This window comes from Phalacrocorax aristotelis, chromosome 17, assembly GCF_949628215.1.
Source record: "Phalacrocorax aristotelis chromosome 17, bGulAri2.1, whole genome shotgun sequence".
Taxonomy (NCBI): domain Eukaryota; kingdom Metazoa; phylum Chordata; class Aves; order Suliformes; family Phalacrocoracidae; genus Phalacrocorax; species Phalacrocorax aristotelis.
In genome coordinates this window covers 2,614,879-2,633,245 of record NC_134292.1, presented here as the reverse complement: position 1 = coordinate 2,633,245, position 18,367 = coordinate 2,614,879, and the positions used below count along the sequence as shown (strand labels likewise).

The 18,367-nt window shown below is 45.8% G+C and overlaps 1 protein-coding gene across 12 annotated transcripts in view; it reads right to left on the bottom strand.

Annotated features, from left to right (window-relative positions):
• Positions 1 to 18,367, bottom strand: part of LOC142065819 (histone-lysine N-methyltransferase EHMT1-like) — a 124,103-nt gene that overhangs the window by 38,006 nt on the left and 67,730 nt on the right. For 8 of the 12 annotated variants that reach the window (XM_075112484.1, XM_075112493.1, XM_075112492.1 and 5 more), the window contains exons 3-6: positions 12,264 to 12,820; positions 9,572 to 9,613; positions 1,935 to 2,112; positions 374 to 510 (exon numbers count right to left, since the gene is read on the bottom strand). In XM_075112484.1, coding sequence (XP_074968585.1) covers positions 374 to 510; positions 1,935 to 2,112; positions 9,572 to 9,613; positions 12,264 to 12,820 — 914 coding nt within the window. The remainder of the gene's footprint in view (positions 1 to 373; positions 511 to 1,934; positions 2,113 to 9,571; positions 9,614 to 12,263; positions 12,821 to 18,367) is intronic. The other 4 variants (XM_075112486.1, XM_075112483.1, XM_075112485.1 and 1 more) reach the window with 1 other exon arrangement.

Sequence of the window (18,367 nt, the reverse complement as noted above, 5' to 3'; positions counted from 1 at the left end):
TTTTAAGCAACCGGTTGTTTTGCTGTACAGCCTCAAGCGGCAACACTAGACAGTTACCTTGAGGACTCAAACAAAAAGGTTACCACATGGGGTATGCTTGAAATCTCTCCAGTTCCACAGGACTCGTGGGACAGAAGGGGAACATTCATTGGAAAACGCTGAAGAGTCAGTATGTGAACAGCCACACTCAAAGAGTCATTTTCAAAACAGCAAGGCTGCTACAGGCAGGATGCTGTCACCAGAGAGAAGGTGTAGACTCAGAATGGAAGATGCCAATGGCAACAGGCCGGCACATTCCTGTACCTATACATGGGGTTGGTGTGCCAGGACAAGGGACAACAAACATGACCAGTGGGCTCAGCGCTCCCCTCACCTTGGCACCTGCAGAGGAATGAGTTATGCTCTTAAACATCTCAATCATTGTTCTCTGTTTTAACACTTTGGTCTTTTTCTTGGGAACCAGGCTATAGGTTCCCATTCTCCGTTTCTTCTTCCGAGATACTGCAGCAGCTGGAAAAGAGAAGCAAAAGAAACCCAAAGTTTGCTCAGGAATGAAAAGAAGGGATAGAGAGTAGAGGCTGTACTGGGGGAAACCACATCTGAGAGCATGATCTGAGAAAAAGGCTTCCCACTCCAACTGATTTATTTACAAGTCAACCAAAACATGACACACACATACGTGCAAACACACAAAGAGCTTTCTGCCAGTGCTGCAAACCCACCCAAATTCTGAGCATCTTCTCCACACTCCTTCTGGCCCCAACATCACTATACACAGTATCAAACCCCTAAATTAGCCTGCGTTTGGCAGTATTGCTGATGCCGTAGGAGGCTGAATAGAATCCAACTTTCTCAAATAGATACCACAAGGCTAATAATACTAACTTAGAATTAAAGTGATTGCACAATAACTGAAGAATACACATGGAAAAGGTACCTTAAGTAAAGAGCCATTTGTCATTCAACCTCATTTCACACCTACTATGGAAGTTTGTTTGACTCCTTTCACTACTTTGATCGGGTCTTAATTTGTTAAGTCTCCCTCCTGGCCTTCTAATCAAATTAGTCATCGCACCTCACTGCCTGATGCTGTCTTTGGTGAATACACATCAGAGGGATGCTTAGTGCAGGCTCTTTTAAGCACAGTGTACAGCAGGGAACAGCCAGCTTCAGCACCAGTATTACTGTTTGCAGCTGTACAGCCTGTTCCTTGAAAGCATTTCTTTATCTCCCACTATGATGAAATTTCAACAAAAATCTATGAAAAGACCTCTCAAAAAAATTCTGTTAACCCAGTTAATTTTATTTATAAGGCTGTATTTCATAGTAAACAGTTGTTGTAGTGATATACGAAGTCCTTCAGAATTGACAGAAGCATCTTCAGAATATCACACGGGAAGATGGGATGAAAGCGAAGTGTCTCCTCTAACAAAAACTTTTAGCAGAAGAGTGAGGGGTGGTGGTGCCTGACAGAGCATGCCTGCCTGCCTGCCCACACCACCTGGGAGGGACCTGCACCCCGTGAAACAAGGCAGCGCAGGAAGGACTGCATGGCAGGTGCTCCCTGCGGAGCAGAAAACCGGTGGACTTCACTTGGGAGGCTACTTTAAGAGGGGACTGCAAGAATGTACCCTGTTCAACATCCAGAAGTGACTAGAAGGGAGGAAGGGAGTGCAGAGGACACAAGCATTGCGCTTGCAGTGCAACAGCCGCTGCAGAGAAGTGGCTAGATGAAACGGCACTAAGGCCTATGGCAGCAGCCCTACTGGCGCCAGCAGAAAAAGAAACGATGAAGCAGATTCAGTGGGGAAAAAGGTACTAACAGGGGTTTCAGTCCTTGTTAACATGCCTCATCTGCTACTCAACCACATGCACACAAATCTGAGAGGTGGGTGCTGTTACGCTGTTAAGAATTTTTACTCTGTCCTTTTTACCCGTCTGCGACTTCGTGGTGGCCACATAGCTCTGGTTCTGAGGTAGTGACTGGTGAAGGCCCGGGAGAGAGGGCAACGGCAACGGCTTCCCAAACTCCAGGACATTTTTGTTGCCTTCCTCCTTGGATTCTTTTTGATCTCTGCTGTCTCTCCCATCTTTGGGGTCTTTACTTGCATGCTGGAAAACAAAATGCAGTTAAATAGAGCCTCTGCATTAAAAAAAAAATAAAATCAAGAAAATAAATTTAATTCCTTTTTCTCAAACATAATCACTTTCATCGGAAGATAGGAACACACATTCAAAGCAGAAGCACACAGCCCTTCCTCTAGCACATAATGGCACTTTGCCTAGAGACTGCAAGAACGCTCCTAGCCTGCTGCTCCTTCACTTGCTGAAGGCTGCTGCCCATGAAGGCGAAAGGCTACCTCACAGGGACAGGGTGGCAGGTCCAAAGCAACTGCAGATAATGAAGAGGAAAAGACGCTGTTCGCGCAGATATTTGGTTGGCTCCAGAGAAGATGCATGAATGCAACAAATGCACCTATTCCCTGAAACAAGCCCTGAGTGCAGCTGTCACATCAAGCATACACGAGGAGAGAGTCTTGCAGAGGTGTTTCAGAAAAGCAGGCGGCAACAGGCAGGGATCCTTCCTTCTGGAGAGCATTTGTCTCAGTCAAGGCTTAGCAACAGCTGTGGTCTCCCACCTCTAGCCCAGCAGACAACAAAACACAAGCAAAGGAGGTATTTGCCTGACATTGTAGGTCCCTGTACAGTGCTGCCACTGCTGCAGCAAACACCTGCCTGAGCTTACCTTAAACCAGCTAGCACAGGTACTGCCGACCTGGCTGTTGCAACACCAAACACAGGGCAGGCTACAAGCTCCTACGGAAAACCTCATCAGGCTGAAGAGAATTTTGTAGTTGCTCCTGCACTCCCTGATGCTGGAGCCAGGCTCCCAGGCCCCTAGGCAGTTTGTACCCGCTCTGATTTGAGCTTGTACTCAGTGCAAGGTCTCAACCTTCAGGCATGAAAGCAGGGTTCCTACAGCCCCAAGTCCCACAGCACTGCACCTTTGGCAGAAACCACTGTAACAGCAGAAAGTGGGGTAAATGCTGCCACTCTGATTTGACACCTTACACTGGATTTGCCCTCTTATGTATTTAACAGACGACCTAGCCGCATCCACACCTCTCCATACATCTGTCCACTCAACTGTCAAGGAGGCAGGTTTGGCAGAGATGCTCCAGAAAACCAAGAGCACACTTAGCAGATTACAAGCTCTGCGGTGGCAATGTTTTAGTGCTGCTCCACTTGCAGGGAAATACTTCTTATGCGACTTCTGAAGCAGCAGCTGAAATACCAAAAAAGAAAGAAGAATCCAGGCAAAAGAAAGAAAGGGGGGAAAACCAGCAAACAATGAAAACACTCTTTAAAGTCCGGGTTTAGACACTGCTTTCAAGTAATGTGACCTTGCGAACAAACTGGGAAGCGACTGATTCTCCTAATTACGGCTCTGCCATGTGCACACCGCTGGCAGAAAGCAAGGGCTTGGTTGCAGACAGAAAAGCTGTAATGATAATCAAAAATGACCTGCACAAAGAGGCCATCAAATGGCCAATGATTCCTGCATCAAGCCCATAACTTATGGCTGAACTGCCACATCTTTTCTTAAAAGGCATCTAGTCTTGGATTACCTATTTCAAAGACGACGAATCTACCATATCCTTTGATATGCTGTTCCAATGCTTAATTGCTCTCACTGTCAAATAATTAAATGCATTATGCTTTTTCAACTAAATTAAAAACCCCTTTATCATCAGAAATTCTCACTCCAATAAGTTTTATAGAATGAGCAAATTAGGTGTCCATAGGATGATTTACTGGACATTGGATTATTCCTGAGACTGCTCCCAGTTGTTCTACCCCTTAAAAAATGTACGTCAGGAGTGCCAGGCAGAGCATGCCAATAATAGTCTCAACAATACTATTTTGTACCTCTTAGAAGTCCCTAGTTTATAGATCTAAAGGTTAATGGTAACTCTTGGCTACAGCATTATTCTGAGAATTCCCAAGTCCCCTGGAACATCCACTGCTTTCCATTTTTAACTTAAAATTAGAAAAATGAGATTGGGGGAGGCAGATCTGACGCAGAGCTGCCTGCAACAAGTGTACATAAGGGCTGCATTTTTTGTCCTTTAAGTGCAGGTTCTTGCACCTGGTCTCTGATAAAACGTGCTGTTACTCCCAAACATCAAGAATTCACATTCAGACCATGCCAGACTGTTTGTAAGAACATAATCAAATTTTAAATGAAAAAGTAGTTATGTTATTAGCTTGGGTTTTTCTCTCCCCCTGTAACTACAATAAGGAAACAGATTTAAAATCTTCAATAGGGCTGCGTGAGAAGTGTTAAATGTGACTTTTTCATGGAAATTCTGGTAAAAGTTATTAAAATCATATTAAGCCTTGTGAGATCTGGATTATTACTTGGCGGTATATGCAGCAATGCTAAAGAACAAGAAGTCCCACAGAGAGGTGACCAGATCTCTCGGGAAGCCTGATAGCACAGGAAGCTGAGTATGCATGGCCAGCAGCAAAACATGCATACATACATATACATCACACATGTATATAAATAACCCTAAATCCACGGACTGTAACAAAAAGGATCAGTAAAGATTTGAAAGCACTCATATACTCAGTCCACACACAGTTTTCTCACTATCTCTCTCCACTCTTAGCTAGATAAACAGTTACCTCTTTGCTGTTCTTATTAAATTTTACCCTTCCAGTATTTAGTGGATGAAACTTTATTCTTTTCCTATTTCTAATGTTTCTGAATTCTGCCAGCTGCTTAACTTGAGCCTGTAGGTACAGCAACAGGATGCCCTGGTCTCCTACACTGAGCTTTTATGCTCTGCTCTACCTGCTCCTAATTTAAACGCTCCCAGAAAAGAGGCTTTGCTAATCTAGCACACCAGTCTGCTGGGAAATCTCTTCCTTAAAATCCTGTCATGCTGGCTAAGAGCTGGTTCAAGCATACCTGGGCCCTTCTTCGCAAAGATATGCTGCATCCTTTGCTCCCCAGGTAGCAACCAGCACCTGATGCCCCTCCGCAGAGGAGAGTGAGCAGGTTCAAACAGAAGAAGCAAAGGCAAAAGGCGGACTGTGCGTTTGGGAGTGGGGCGAGGGGGTGCTAGACTGTTTGGGGCACAACAGATTCCTATCAGTGCAAAACAGAAGCAAAAAATTACAGCGATCCATTTAAACACAAAGCTCACAGATCCACCTGCAAACCCCCAGCACCATCAGAGGCCTTCTCAAAACGCTGCACAACCATTTAGTTCCAGCTGGGTTCCTGCTGGGGAAAAGGCTGTCCCAAGGTAAAACTTGGACAAAGGTTCTCCTGCAGAACCTGCAGCTGCCTCCAGCCCTGTCACCCCGTGCCCCAGCCCGGGGTAGGCAGGACCCAACTCAAAGCCACCTCCATGGGCTACGCAGTCACTGGCACAGCTGTTTGCAATTAATGGCTCCTGTTTGTGCCACTTTCTTCCACTTTCATGACGGATGGGTTCCTCCTGCCCTCTCCAGTCCTAGCGCAAGACACAGCATCAAGCAGGTGTCTCTAGAACTGCTTGCGGTTCAGTACCCATCCAAGCAAGCTCCTGCTTCGTGGCTTGCAGCCTCTCTTACCTTCCCCCAGGAGAGGACACTTGTGCTGGCAAAGCACAAACAAAGTGGGTTGCAAATAGCAGGTGCTTCAAAGAGTCCCAAAAAAAGAAAAAAAAAAAATCGCTAGTTAAGATCTACTCATCCCCTTTGCTGTGACAAATCCCAACAGGATCATAGAATTGTAGAATCATTAAGGTTGGAAAAGTCCTCTAAGATCATCGAGTCCAACCATCAACCCAACACCACCATGGCCTCCTAAACCATGTCCCCAAGTGCCACGTCTCCTGGTTTTTGAACGCCCCCAGGGACGGTGACTCCCCCACCTCTCTGGGCAGCCTGTGCCAGTGCCTGACCACTCTTTCAGTGAAGACATTTTTCCTACTATCCAAACTAAACAGGTTCCTGCTTCGCCTCCTGAAGATCCACAGTCCTCTGCTAAAGGTGGGAAATGCCAGACTGGCAATGCTGGAGCAGAAATGACCGCGCCAGGAAAGCAGTGCGTGGCTCAGCCATCTGCTGGGCATGGACTGATCTGCTAAGAACACTAATGAGGATATGCACACCTTGAGCTGCCCACCTTTCTACCTAAGCAGACTCCTCCCCTCAGACACTGGATGAAGATCATCCTCCTTCACTTAAAACCAAAAAACATTGAAGAGAACAGAGGTGCTTTCATCTAACACCTACATGAACTCCACAGCAAACAGCAAAATTAGAGGCAAGAAGGACTATTCCTGACCCTGAATGAACTCCTTTGCTGTAAGTTACCCCTGTCCAAACCAGCCGTGGTCTTTCTCTTGTTTCCCCAATTACACTTAGATTTTTAACAGTCAAGCACAGTTCTCATTTAAAGATTTAGAGAAGTTCAGTGAGGAGAAACCCATGCAAAGGCAACTCTAGGACACAGTTTGAGCTCCCTGTGTTTGCACGTTGTCCTAATGACCACATGTATGGACCACTGAAGGCCAAGAAAGGACCAAAGATGATAGAAAAAGAAACTGCGTTGCTAATGTCTTCATTTCTCACAGCTTCTCATGTGGTATCAGCCCATCCTACACAAAAGGTTGTAAAGCCACTGTTTCATGTTGGGCATTGCAAGGAATAGTCAAGAAGCTAAAGACAGTTACTCCAAGGCTCAGACCAATGTTTCCAGAAATGCTTGTGTCTGAAAACAGCAAAAATGGGACCACAGCTATGTCCGACACCATTGTGAGAAAAATAGTCAAGAAAACTGCTTAGACTGGGACAAGAACACAATATTTTATGTGTTAATAATAATTAAACTCAAGTGCTTTCTACATTTTAATGGCTTTGACCAGTTTCTATTATTGGCAGAGAAGTCCCCTACAGCAGCACGGAGAAGTTACTAAAAATGGAAAAGACAGAATATCCTTTTTTTTTATTCCAAAAGCAAATATATAGAACAAACAAACCTTACTAATTAAACCCTGTGTTGGTTTGACAGACCACACATGGCATTCTTCCCACAGCCCAGCAATTAAGGGGTCCTTCTGTTACCAAAGCAAGCAAGCTAGCAATGACCGAAGAGAAACCAGACCAGAACTCCATCCGTGTGTTGGTGCAAGGACACTGGCAAACGTCCTGCAGGTCCTGCTTCGGAGCAGGGCAGCTTTGAAGAGTGCCGCTGAAGGACTGCCACTCACTGTCGACACCTGAAACTATCTCCAGCTTAGACATATGAGTTGGTTTTTTTCTCCTCTTTAAAGGACCTTCATCTCAGGCACTGTACGAACTTGAAACCAAAGCCAGCTAGCCAGGAGGACTAAACTAACGGGCACTGCCACCAGGCAACACAGCAGCTGTCACAGAGCAACCCTCTTCTCTCCATCAGTCGGATGTGGAGGGGTAACGAGATTTGTACCACGGCGCTGCCTTTGAACAGCACAAAGCAGCAGCTCCCAGGGGTATCTGCCTCTAACAACTGGTGAATGATATTTAAGCAAGAAATACCCGTTTGCTATAAAAAATTTATCACAAGCAGATGACAGTGCCTGTAGGAGCTGTAGTGGTGCTACTCTCCCTTTCCTCCGCTGCTACAGAATTACAGTTTTCACTACCGAATTTCACCACAGCTGCTGGGGGATCCTGAGCCCTGCCTAAGCCTTACCTTGGAGCAACAAAAAGAAACCTGCAGGGCTTTGGTCTTCATCTAGATCAGACAACCTGCAAGGCTGATCCACCTATTAATGCCTTTTTATCTGCAGATTAACACATGCCATTTAGAAGAGCAATTCCTGTGTGACTTGATTACAATTGCACTGATTTGTGTGCAGTTAGGCGTCTGCATAAAATCATATGCTGCCAGGCAGACTGTGCTAAACCAAGCTGCAAGCCTGGATTTAATGGGTTTTGGAACCAGCGTCCAGCGTTGTTCAGAGGTGTGGACACTGACTGGTCAGGGGAGACCCCACTCCTCATCCCTGTCCCCTCCTAGATCAAGCAGCTCGAGGGAAGGGAGTGCACACATCAGTCAAAATGAAACATGGTAGCTCAAACCAGTTTCAATAGCCAGCCTCCTGATAGAAATAGGTCTGCTGGGGACCTGGGACTGGGACGGTTATTTCTGCAGGCTGTGGTCGGCAGCTGGGGCAGCCACCTTCAGCTGGCGCGGTCACGTCAGCAGCATGAGCACAACCAGTTAAATATGAAATTAAGAGTACCGCACAATATACGTTCACTTTCTACCTCCCTCCGCAGTAAACCCTCTATACAAGAAGTCCAATGGTAATCTATGGCCTCATCACTCCTCAAGGAGATTTCCCAAAGGGGATATGTAACTGTGGCCAGACTCACACACATGAACTTCACATTTTCAGTCTGCCCACGCATGGCTGGGTGCCCCTCTGGAGAGGGTCCTTGATAGGTGCACCTTCCAGGTTCAGACAAGCTGACAGCAACACTTGCAATCAGATGGAGAGCTCTATTTCACTATGCTCTCTACTCTTCTTTTTATTTTTTTCCCCCAAGGAGACATCACTGTCCCCATTAGGACCTGCCCTTTGAGTTTTCTGCATGTTAGAGGGTCTGAGCCTGCTGAGCAATCCCAGAGGCTTGCAAAACACCAACTGCCACCTGCCTGGCCCCGAGAGGTGAACACAAGACCTTCTTAGGCCAGGAGTTCCTGCAGAGCAACCCACAGACCACGTCAGCACACCACTGCAGTACTGCTGGGCACTGACACAGAAAATAATTCTTTACAGCAACAGCAACACCTGAGTGCACACAGAAAGAAAGCAGCTTACTGGTCCTGGGATCAGACTTTTAGTGGCAATGCTGCTTAAAGGTATAGTTTGATGAATATCGGTAGAAACACCAACATAAGCAAAGCACCCTCTGCTCCAAGCTCCTCCTTTCTACCCAGGCTTTGTCTCCCCCAGTTAGAATCGGTACCCTGTTTTGGGCTCACACTGTGAAGCAGGCTGAGATACTAATTTCACAGATTTTTGCACTATTTCTTCTTCGAGTTCAGTCCTCCTGACCCGGTCCTCCACACAGCACAGAAAAATACCACCAGAGACACACACCCCAAACTACAGCCTTGTGGTCACCAAGCAATGAACAGAAACATAACTTGGGGTTCCCAATTCAGCCATCTGCTCCTCCTACCTCAAGTGATAGCTACGGGATGCTTTCACTACCTATCATCCTTTATGCCTTCCAGAGATGTCTTAGTGACAGGGAGTTTCTGAGCAGGAGGGGCCTTCTCCAAGCTCAGGACACACACACGCACTTGCCTTTCAGTCTGTTGCCTAGTCCTGGAAAGGTTTGGGTTCTTAATAGGGTTGTAAATGGATTAAGGAAAGAAATAAGTTCTTCTAAAGGGGTAGCATTTGTGTTACTGCACTAATGAGAAGGGGAGCAGAAATGATGCTGTCAACAACTCTTCTGAGGTCTCCATTCAAAAACCACCTTAGCATGCGACAACACCAATTAAAATTGTCACCTGTTTCAGATTCAGCTTCGATCCCAATTCAGGAAGCAACTCCTAAACAGAGAAAAAGCTGGTTAAATTTGTGAGAAAATTATTTTCTTCTGTTCAAAGACTAATCCAAACGTGCAGGAAAAGGCTACCAAGGTCCCCTGACAACTACTGGATTACAGAAAATAATTTTTTGGTCCCAGTGGGCGTCTGCAGGAGTCGGGGCAAACAAATGTTTACACTTTGCAGGCAACAAAATACCTTCCTCCCCTCCTTCTCCCAGGCAGCACATGTCTGCAAGAACAGTCTACCAAGAAAACAAAAATGCTTTAAAAAATATTAGCAAAGAAAACTACTGTGTCCTGCAACATCAACTTCTGGGTGATTTCCATAATCTATTTCCTGGAATACAGGACCTGCTATCGTGGTGTTTTTGAAGGGGAAAAGGTGTGAACATGGAGGCTGGTACATGAAAAGTTACTGCAATGCTGTGCTGACGAGCCTCTTACACACAGCTCAACAAGGAAATAATCAGGATAGAAAAATGACAACTAGCAAGGACTCAGCTACTCAAAAGAAAATAGCACACAAATTCCAAAGACAATGGAGAAAAATTAGGTAGTAATTATCAGGAAGGCTGAACACAACAGATGTTTTATTGTCTTGCAGAAATGAGATCAAATCTTGGGATCACATTCAGATGCAGAGGCTTGAGTGGAGAACATGGGAACGGCCTCTTCTTACCACCCTTCTCCTGAATGTTGTTTCCCTCCCTATCTTAAGCCCAAGGGAAACGGCCAGAGGTGCTGAGGACAGGCTATACACTTTCTAGAGTGACCCAACAACTGCAGGCTTTGGTTTTTGAAGCCGTTGTTACTGTGCGAGCAAATAATGATCAACAGCACCATCACAGCAGCTCGTGTAACAGAGCGCTGCAAGCGTTCGCAAACGTTGCGCGCAGCTTTCTAGAGACAAACCTTGAAGCCCAAGGGGTTGCGTAAAAATATTCTTTTGATGTATCATAAAATATGAATGAGGAAAACACTCCCTCCTAACCTAGCAGTAGTTTTTTAGAAGGGAATTGCCTCTTTCAATTGCTCGGCCCCAAGGGATCTCTCCCTGTCAAATTCCACAAGGGTCTCAGGGTTTGCCCGGTCTAATTTAAGAGCAGAACAGGCTGCTGGAGAAAAGCTGCGAGGCAGTTTCAGTTGCAAAGCCTTGTTTGTGTAAGAGTCAGCCTTATGTGAGATTTTCATCAGGCTGCATGTATTGCATCTGGGCTGCCTTGCTTGCTAGCCAGAAAACACAGCAGAGGTGTGAGAGCGAGAGAATTAAAATGCAATCAGAGGAAGACAGAGGGGAAATCAGAGGTTTGGGAGGATGGTTGGGAAATCATGGCAGGCGTGGTTTCTGCCCTTCTATTGAGGCTGGGTGCCCACGAGGTTTGTAATCTTGATGTGCTCTTCGGACTCCCACCTGCTTCCGGAAGCACAGGTGGTGCCGCAGCCAAGGGCACCTTTCCCCATCTGTGGCTGGCTAGGTGCCACCCATCTCTTTTTTTTTTTTTTTTCTCTCTTCCCCTGCTCCAGACCACAGCGATTCACAGCTTTGAGAGCTTCACATCATATTATCGCTGTGCCGCAACATGTGGGTGACATCTGAGGATCGCTTTGCGTTTGCTGGTCTGTAATACGCCGGCAGCTAACAGCAATCCATTGCACCAACCTTTACAAAGCTGCGGCAGCTTCCCGTTTATTTCTGGGTGTAACTCATTGCCAAGCAGGGCTCACAATCCTCTCCCTGACCTAGGTGCAGGATACCTAGAGGCCAGTCTCTCTGTCACTAGACACAGCACAATGAGACAATCCAGCTCACTAAACATAAAGTGTCCCTGGGCTGGAGACCAAATGCCCGCCGCAGACATCTGCCTGTTCCAGTATTTATTCCCTGCCTTTGGCAAAAGAACCAAAAAAATTACAAAAAGAACCAAACTTGGCCAGTGACAAAGAAAGACCCACTTCTGTTCACCCTACTATAACACGAACGCACCAGATGTTTTCACATATCCTTTTGCCTCCTAAAAAAAAAAAAAAGCCAGAGCTGTTTTATTAAGTGATGTTAAATCCACCCCTAAGGATTCTGGAGTGAAGATTTCTGAACAAGTTGCATTACTGCAGGCAACATACAGAGAGAGGGAAAACATCATCTGGTTTACTACTGTAATGATACAGCAATGCAATCAAGTTGCCTGACACATCAGCTTCTTGACAGCTTCCAAGCTTAGGCGAAGCCTCAAGTTAACACGCTATGCTTAATTTCCTTTGGGTCGAACTTATAAGAAATCTAATTTGTTTCACAAGCAGCTCTGGATTTCAGCAGACGGCTGATGAGCAGTACAGCCAAGAGAGAAAAGGCCATTTAGTGTCTCACATAGATCTGTTGGAGAAGGTAATTGATCAATTATATATTTAGAAACACATTGGGGAAGAGAGCTGATGGTGGCCATGTGACTCTATTTTAACACCTCTGTCTCTCTGTAGGAAGAGAAAAAATAAAAATGAATATATATATGTATATATTTAAAAAAAAAAATCAATCCACTCGTTGGGACACCTCCGAATTGCGCATGTGCAGCAAGGTATCCCTCTCACGCACTCAGAGAAAGCCAAGAGCAATCGCAGCAGCAGCAGCACTGACTGCTGGGCATATACGTTACCAGGCTAGGGGTGGGTTTAGGCATTGTCTTCCGTGCTCTGTGGACCTTGACTTCAGTGTTAGCAGCGGTGGCTTTTTTAGTATCCATGTCCTTACTGCCCTCCCCGAGCTTGGTTGGCATCGTGGCTTGCATCTGAGAAAAGGAACCCACAGTTCTCCCTTTGCTTGCTCCTCCTGGAAGGGTTTTTGCAGCATGGCCGGTGAGAGAAGCAAAGGTGCTGGTAGTCCTTAGAGGTTGCTCCTGTGCCATCTGCTTGGTTAGAATATATCCATTGCTCCCTGTTACAGAAGTCTGTGTGAAGTCATTAGCTTTCATATGGTTTTGCTTCCCAGTCTCACCATCTCGTTCAGAAATGCCATTTTCTGCTATCCTATTTAATTTAGTACTAGAGTCCTGCTGGCTCACTTTCGTATTGTCCTGAGTGTTTTTTGCTGGGTTTGGGTGGCTACCAGCTTCGCTGTGCTCACAGGAACCGTTGGTTTCACCGTCTACTGCCATTTTTGGTTCCCCCACTTGCTTTTCTGTAGCACTTTCATCTGCAGCCATGGCATTAAACCCTGGAGAAAGAGGGAGGATAAGGAGGAAGAGAGGAGAAAGAAAAGGGTCACAAGCAGTATCAAAACTCCAAAGAGAAGGTAGAGCTACTTACAGTAGCTAATGAAGAGCAAACCTCTCTCCCAGAAAACTGCTTGCTATATATATACACACATCCATTTAGGTTGCTCACTCACCTACCTGACTGGCTTGCCTGGATTCTCAGATGATGAAAACTGGGTTGGGTGGTTCAGTTGAAAGCAGTGCACTCATTCTCACTTGCCTCAGCTGCAGATGTGGCCATTTATTCCTAACTATGGCTTTTTCAAGGTAAATACTAGCTTTCCAGTAACTACATTTATTGGACCATATATCAACACCTCACATGTCAAACGAAAGGCTGGCCCATCTTGCATTCAGATCTCTGGCAAAGCCCTTCACAATGCCAGACTGACACAAGAAAAACTTGCTGGTAGGGCTCTACAGGTAAGTTTTTGTGGCACAGACACAGCTCAGCAGCTAAATGCCTACATCAGGGCTCTGCTGCTAAACAAAATGTTGCAAGGAGCAACTCCCTGGCAATCACAGCTCGGCTGGAAACGTCATCCCGTGGAGACCAGCTCTTTTGCCAGGATGAAGCAGCACAGGAGCAGGATTCACAGTGTCATTTCAGAGGGAATAGCCAGAGTAAACATTGGGGTGAAGCATCTTAAATGCAATTTTAGACCCAAATAATCACATGAATCAAAAGCAGTGAGATTTCTGCAGGCTGTCTAAAAGCTCATGCACAGATAAAACAGGAGTGTGCACGTAAGAAGTATTTTTTCCCTCCCTTCCAAACAATTCCATGCTCCCCCATCAATGAATTTGTCCCATCAGAGATTTCAGACCTGAGCTGAAAAAAATCCAAGCATGAACACCATGTATTTGCAGAAAGGTTTCTGACATGACAAACTAGCAGTTCCCCAGGCAACCAGGAGTGATAACAATTCACTGGCACGTTCAGTAAAACGATTAAATCAACCTGCTGTTAGGGATTCCTTGTACTGTTTTCCTTTCAGAGGCCAGACAGTTATGAAAAAAGCATCACAAGAAGTACCAGTGAAAGCTTTGTCCAAGTGGGCTGTCAAAGCAGGTAGGACTGCTTTACAACTAGCTCAAATTAAAGCAATTTTTGCCTACAGTATTCAGAAGGGCCCAGAGTCAAACTGGGGGACAACTTTGCAAGCCAGACCAGCACGCTGGGTATCAGCATCTCACTTCATGCTGCTTTTGAAGCCCAAACACTCAAGGAAAACAATACCCTGAATGTCTCTGCTGACCTGGCAAAAACCTGATGCAAGGCTAAAGCATGAAGAGGAACCAAGATCCTGCACCCCAGGATGTCAAGTCCAACACACCTGGGCTAATGGTTCAAGGCCGAGCTCTGCAGGGCTTTGCTGTGCATCCCTGAGCACTCACAGCTCCGTGCCAGCTCCAGCAGGGCTGGCTGAGTCTGGAGGAGCCGTGCTGCACAGCTCACCAGAACAGCTCTTCCCAGAAAGTTCAAAATTCCCTTTCCATTTTGTGGTAACTGGGGGAAAAAATCTCCCCCCAGCTATTTGAGGGCTTACCCACTCCCTTCTTTCCACCCCCTTTTTAATGCATTCATGCAGTTCATCTCCTTACTATTGGGTTGACCTAAAAGATCTATTTGAAACCGACCTGTGCACAGACAGCATTTGCAGATCTAGTCTCTAAAACCAATGTATGCTAGTACCTGCAATAACCATATTACTCCCCAAAATTCCCGTTTTTTGGTGCTCATCTGGGATTTAAAGACGAACGTTTCCTGCATTAAACTGAAAGCCCCCTTAGAACTAGTCAACACATCAGACCATTTAATCCAACCTCCGGCTTGAAGCATGGTCAACACTGAATTCAAACCAGACTCAACCAGGTGGGTCTCAAAGACCTGCTGCAGTGCTTGACTTGCTCCAGGTTGATCCTACCCAAAAATTACAAGGGGGGCAGTCCTAGTCCTGCCCCATGTTTCCAACTGAAAGCCACAGATGTTGGGCACTACGCATCTTACTGTGTTTTCAAAACCTGATGATGAGTGGAAACTCTTCCCTGGGGTTCAACTGTGGCCATTTTTCCTGATGAGACACCGGCACTAAACGGTCCATTCTCCCCAGACCCAGGCAGCTCAGCCTACAATTGCCTTCCACGTGCACTCTGCCAGCTCAGAGCCTCCAAAATGAACTCTAAAACCTCCAAAAAGAGCTCACTGGTGCTCACTGGAGCACATGCAGGGGGGCAGAGGCAGAAACCCCACCTCCGGTAGGCAGTAACTGAGTGGCTCTCCTAGCATGACTAGAAGCCATCACCTCCATCTGCTGTCCTCTCATGCCACCCGAACTACCTTCTGTGCCCTGAAAATTCTAATAAGACGCACAAGGGTTCGTTTTGGATAGCAACAACTCAGACTGGGAAAACAGAAAGTGTTACTTTTTTCACTGTTGTTTAACTATTTGAAAAGTCTTGGGCAAAAGGAACCAACAGCTATGCCCTAATTCTTTCAATTCTTGTTTCTCTTTCTGCATTTGGTGTCTTTAAGAGAGACCGCACTGTGGCTGTTAAAACAATTACTTCAACAAAGTCAGTGCCAGAAGAAAACAAAAATGAACTCCCTAAACACAGATGGAGGTTTCTACTGCTCAGCAGTAGGCACCTGGCCGAATGAAGCCTTCAATATTTGTTGATTTAAATACTGCACACTCCCACCAGAGCAGTCAAATAACTTCAGTGACTGACTATTAGATAAACTGAATAAGCAGAGGGCAAGAATTGCTCTACCTGCCATGAAGGCAACCAAAACAAGGTAAATTAGAGCACTGCCCGAGGGGAAAGAATAACTGCATTACTCCAGAAAGCATCACAGACTTTATGAAAAATCCATGAGGCTAAAATTAAAATCCCACGTACAGTTCCCCCCCACCCCCCCTTCTTATTAAGTGTGCAAAATGCAATCTGATTGACTGTGGAAGTGCCATCAATCCCCTATAAAGAGGCACCAGACTTCCAAATCTGTATGACTTGAGATTTGACAAAACAAAGATATGAAATTTCATCGTCCCTGAAGTTGCACAGAACTGCAGAACTTGGCAGCAGTCATCAGGGGTATGGGTTTGATCTAACAGGATTATGCACCCACTCTGCCCTGCTGTAAATGACCGCACACACTGCAGGGCAAAGCAAGGTCCTACAGCTTCCAGCTCCAGCCTCGACCGCCAGTGCTGCCACTGCTCAGTAGGCCAAGCGAAATGCATTGTACAGTGTCACGACTCAGTGCCGAACAGACACGCGTCCACATGACAAAAGCCAATATGGCAACTGGCATCACACAGCTCGCTGGCTGGCAAGAAGCAGCAGAGGCCAAGGATTGAATGGGAGGAGAGACTATGCCCCTCTCCAGCCTCTGACAGGTCTGAGACACCACGGGCAAGGATGTCCTGAGCTGCTGGGACAGGCTTCCTTCGGGAAAGATCACCTCCACCCTCCTGCTCCCTTTTCTGGCAAACTTTGTAATAGCATTGTTTTCTACGAAACGAGTACCTGTATGGCACAGGGCTCCTGCAAGAAGTACCAGAGCCAACCCACCGACTGCAGGAGCTTGTCAGCCCAGGCTCTTACCTGAACACAGAATTAAAGAGACCCCCATGAAGAACTAGTTTGCGTCAGGAGCTACGTTGCTTAATAAGGTGTGGTAACACAAGTAAGCTAGTCTGGTTTTCACAGACAAAATACCTGGTCTGGTAATAGGAAAACAGGAGTTGCCATCCCAGGCTAGGCTACTGCTCCACTTGCCATGATGTTCTGCCTCTAACTCGGTGCTCAGGCCTTGTGTACAAGGACACATCTGCAAGTCTGACCAGGTTCAACAAGTCTTAGGTACACTAAGTGCACATTTACAAGCATTGCTGAATAGACAAAATTCAATATATATTTACATTTTTGCTGAAATACAGCCTATAGATGGGGATGGGAACACAGACTAGAGACAGCAGGAACCTCACAGTAGAGAAATACTGAATAAAAGAGCCCACAGAAGCTCTTCAACAGAACCAGACAGCTAAAGAAACACTTGTTCCTGATATGACCTTTTCATTTCCCTCTTTCCATTATTTTTTAAAAAAAAGTTTCACTGCAAACCTTCTAAAATCTTTATTTCAAATATACTTTAAGGCAACGAGTTCTCTTGAAAAATGCTGTTCAACAGCTTTTCTGCTCTTGTGCACTGCAAGTGCAAGTGAATAAAACCTAAAATCGGTATTTCTCTAGAACTTTACAACTTGACAGTATGCATTCCTTCTAAATGAAGCAAAACTATGTTTCCTCCGTATTCACTTTTCTCTCCAAGTCCCTCATTGCTCCTTAATCTACAACCATTCTTTAATTAAAAAAACCCAAAAGGTAGAAGGATACAGCCTATGTCCACAGAAGTGTAACCTCATTTACTGGAAGCACCCTAGTGTTTTCAGAGCTCCCTTACACATCATGATCTTAGAGGCCTTCTCCAACCTTAATGATTCAATGATTCTATGATCCCCTACGCCATATGCAGCAGTAAAAGCTTGTCACATTGACCACATGCTGCCTGCATCCTGATCCAAGCATTCGGTATTAATTTAAAATCCAGCAACATGTAGGACGTGTAACTTGCCCAAGAGATTCATTCGCTGGTTTGGTGCCCGTTCTCCCAGGTAGGTATCTGATGCTGATACCAAGTTGAAATAAACTTTAGTAAAGGTGTATCTTCTAAGAGCTGGCTACCTTTTAGTAACACAAGGAATTTAAGACTCAGAAAATTAGGTGGATACATTATCCCTGCGACTCCACACGGCAAAGAATACTCAGTAAGATATTTAAAACACTCCTCTGAATTAAAAACTCACTGAGAGCAAGGAAGGGTTCATACCCCTCCCACCTCTCCCCAGGCTCGAGCAGACCCTCTGCAGAAGTTTCAGTCTTAAGGTTTCTTCTCAATATCAACACCGTCATTCAAACTTGAATTAGAATTCCCGTGAAGGGAATAGAGTCTTCAGAAGTAGGGGAGATAAGTTCAGACAGGATAAGGACACCTCATCTCATTTTAGGTGTCTAAAAGACATCTCAAACTCCTCCTAAGCCACCATTGCAACCAACAGAAAGAAGACAACAGCTTAAAAAGCACAGTCTGACTTTCAACATCTGTCTTTGGATAAACTAATCACCACCTGAACATGCCTACCATGTGTAAGCAGAAATGAGCTGGACTATTTCAGAATTAGAATGATAACTTAAAAAAAACCCCTAAATTAGGCAAAACGAAACGCAGCTCTGCTCTCCCAGCCCAGACTCCTGCAGTGCTGGTTCCTCTCCGCTGCTTTTGCCTGCTGGGTTCCCAGCCCTTCCAGCAGAGCCAGACCTGGCTCCAGTCCTGCCCCGGAGCTCAGATCAGCCTGCCAAAACCTGCCTGCAGGCAGAGCCTAACAGATGCGCTACGGTCCCCACCAGCCATCCCAGCCACAGCCAGAGGAAACTAAATC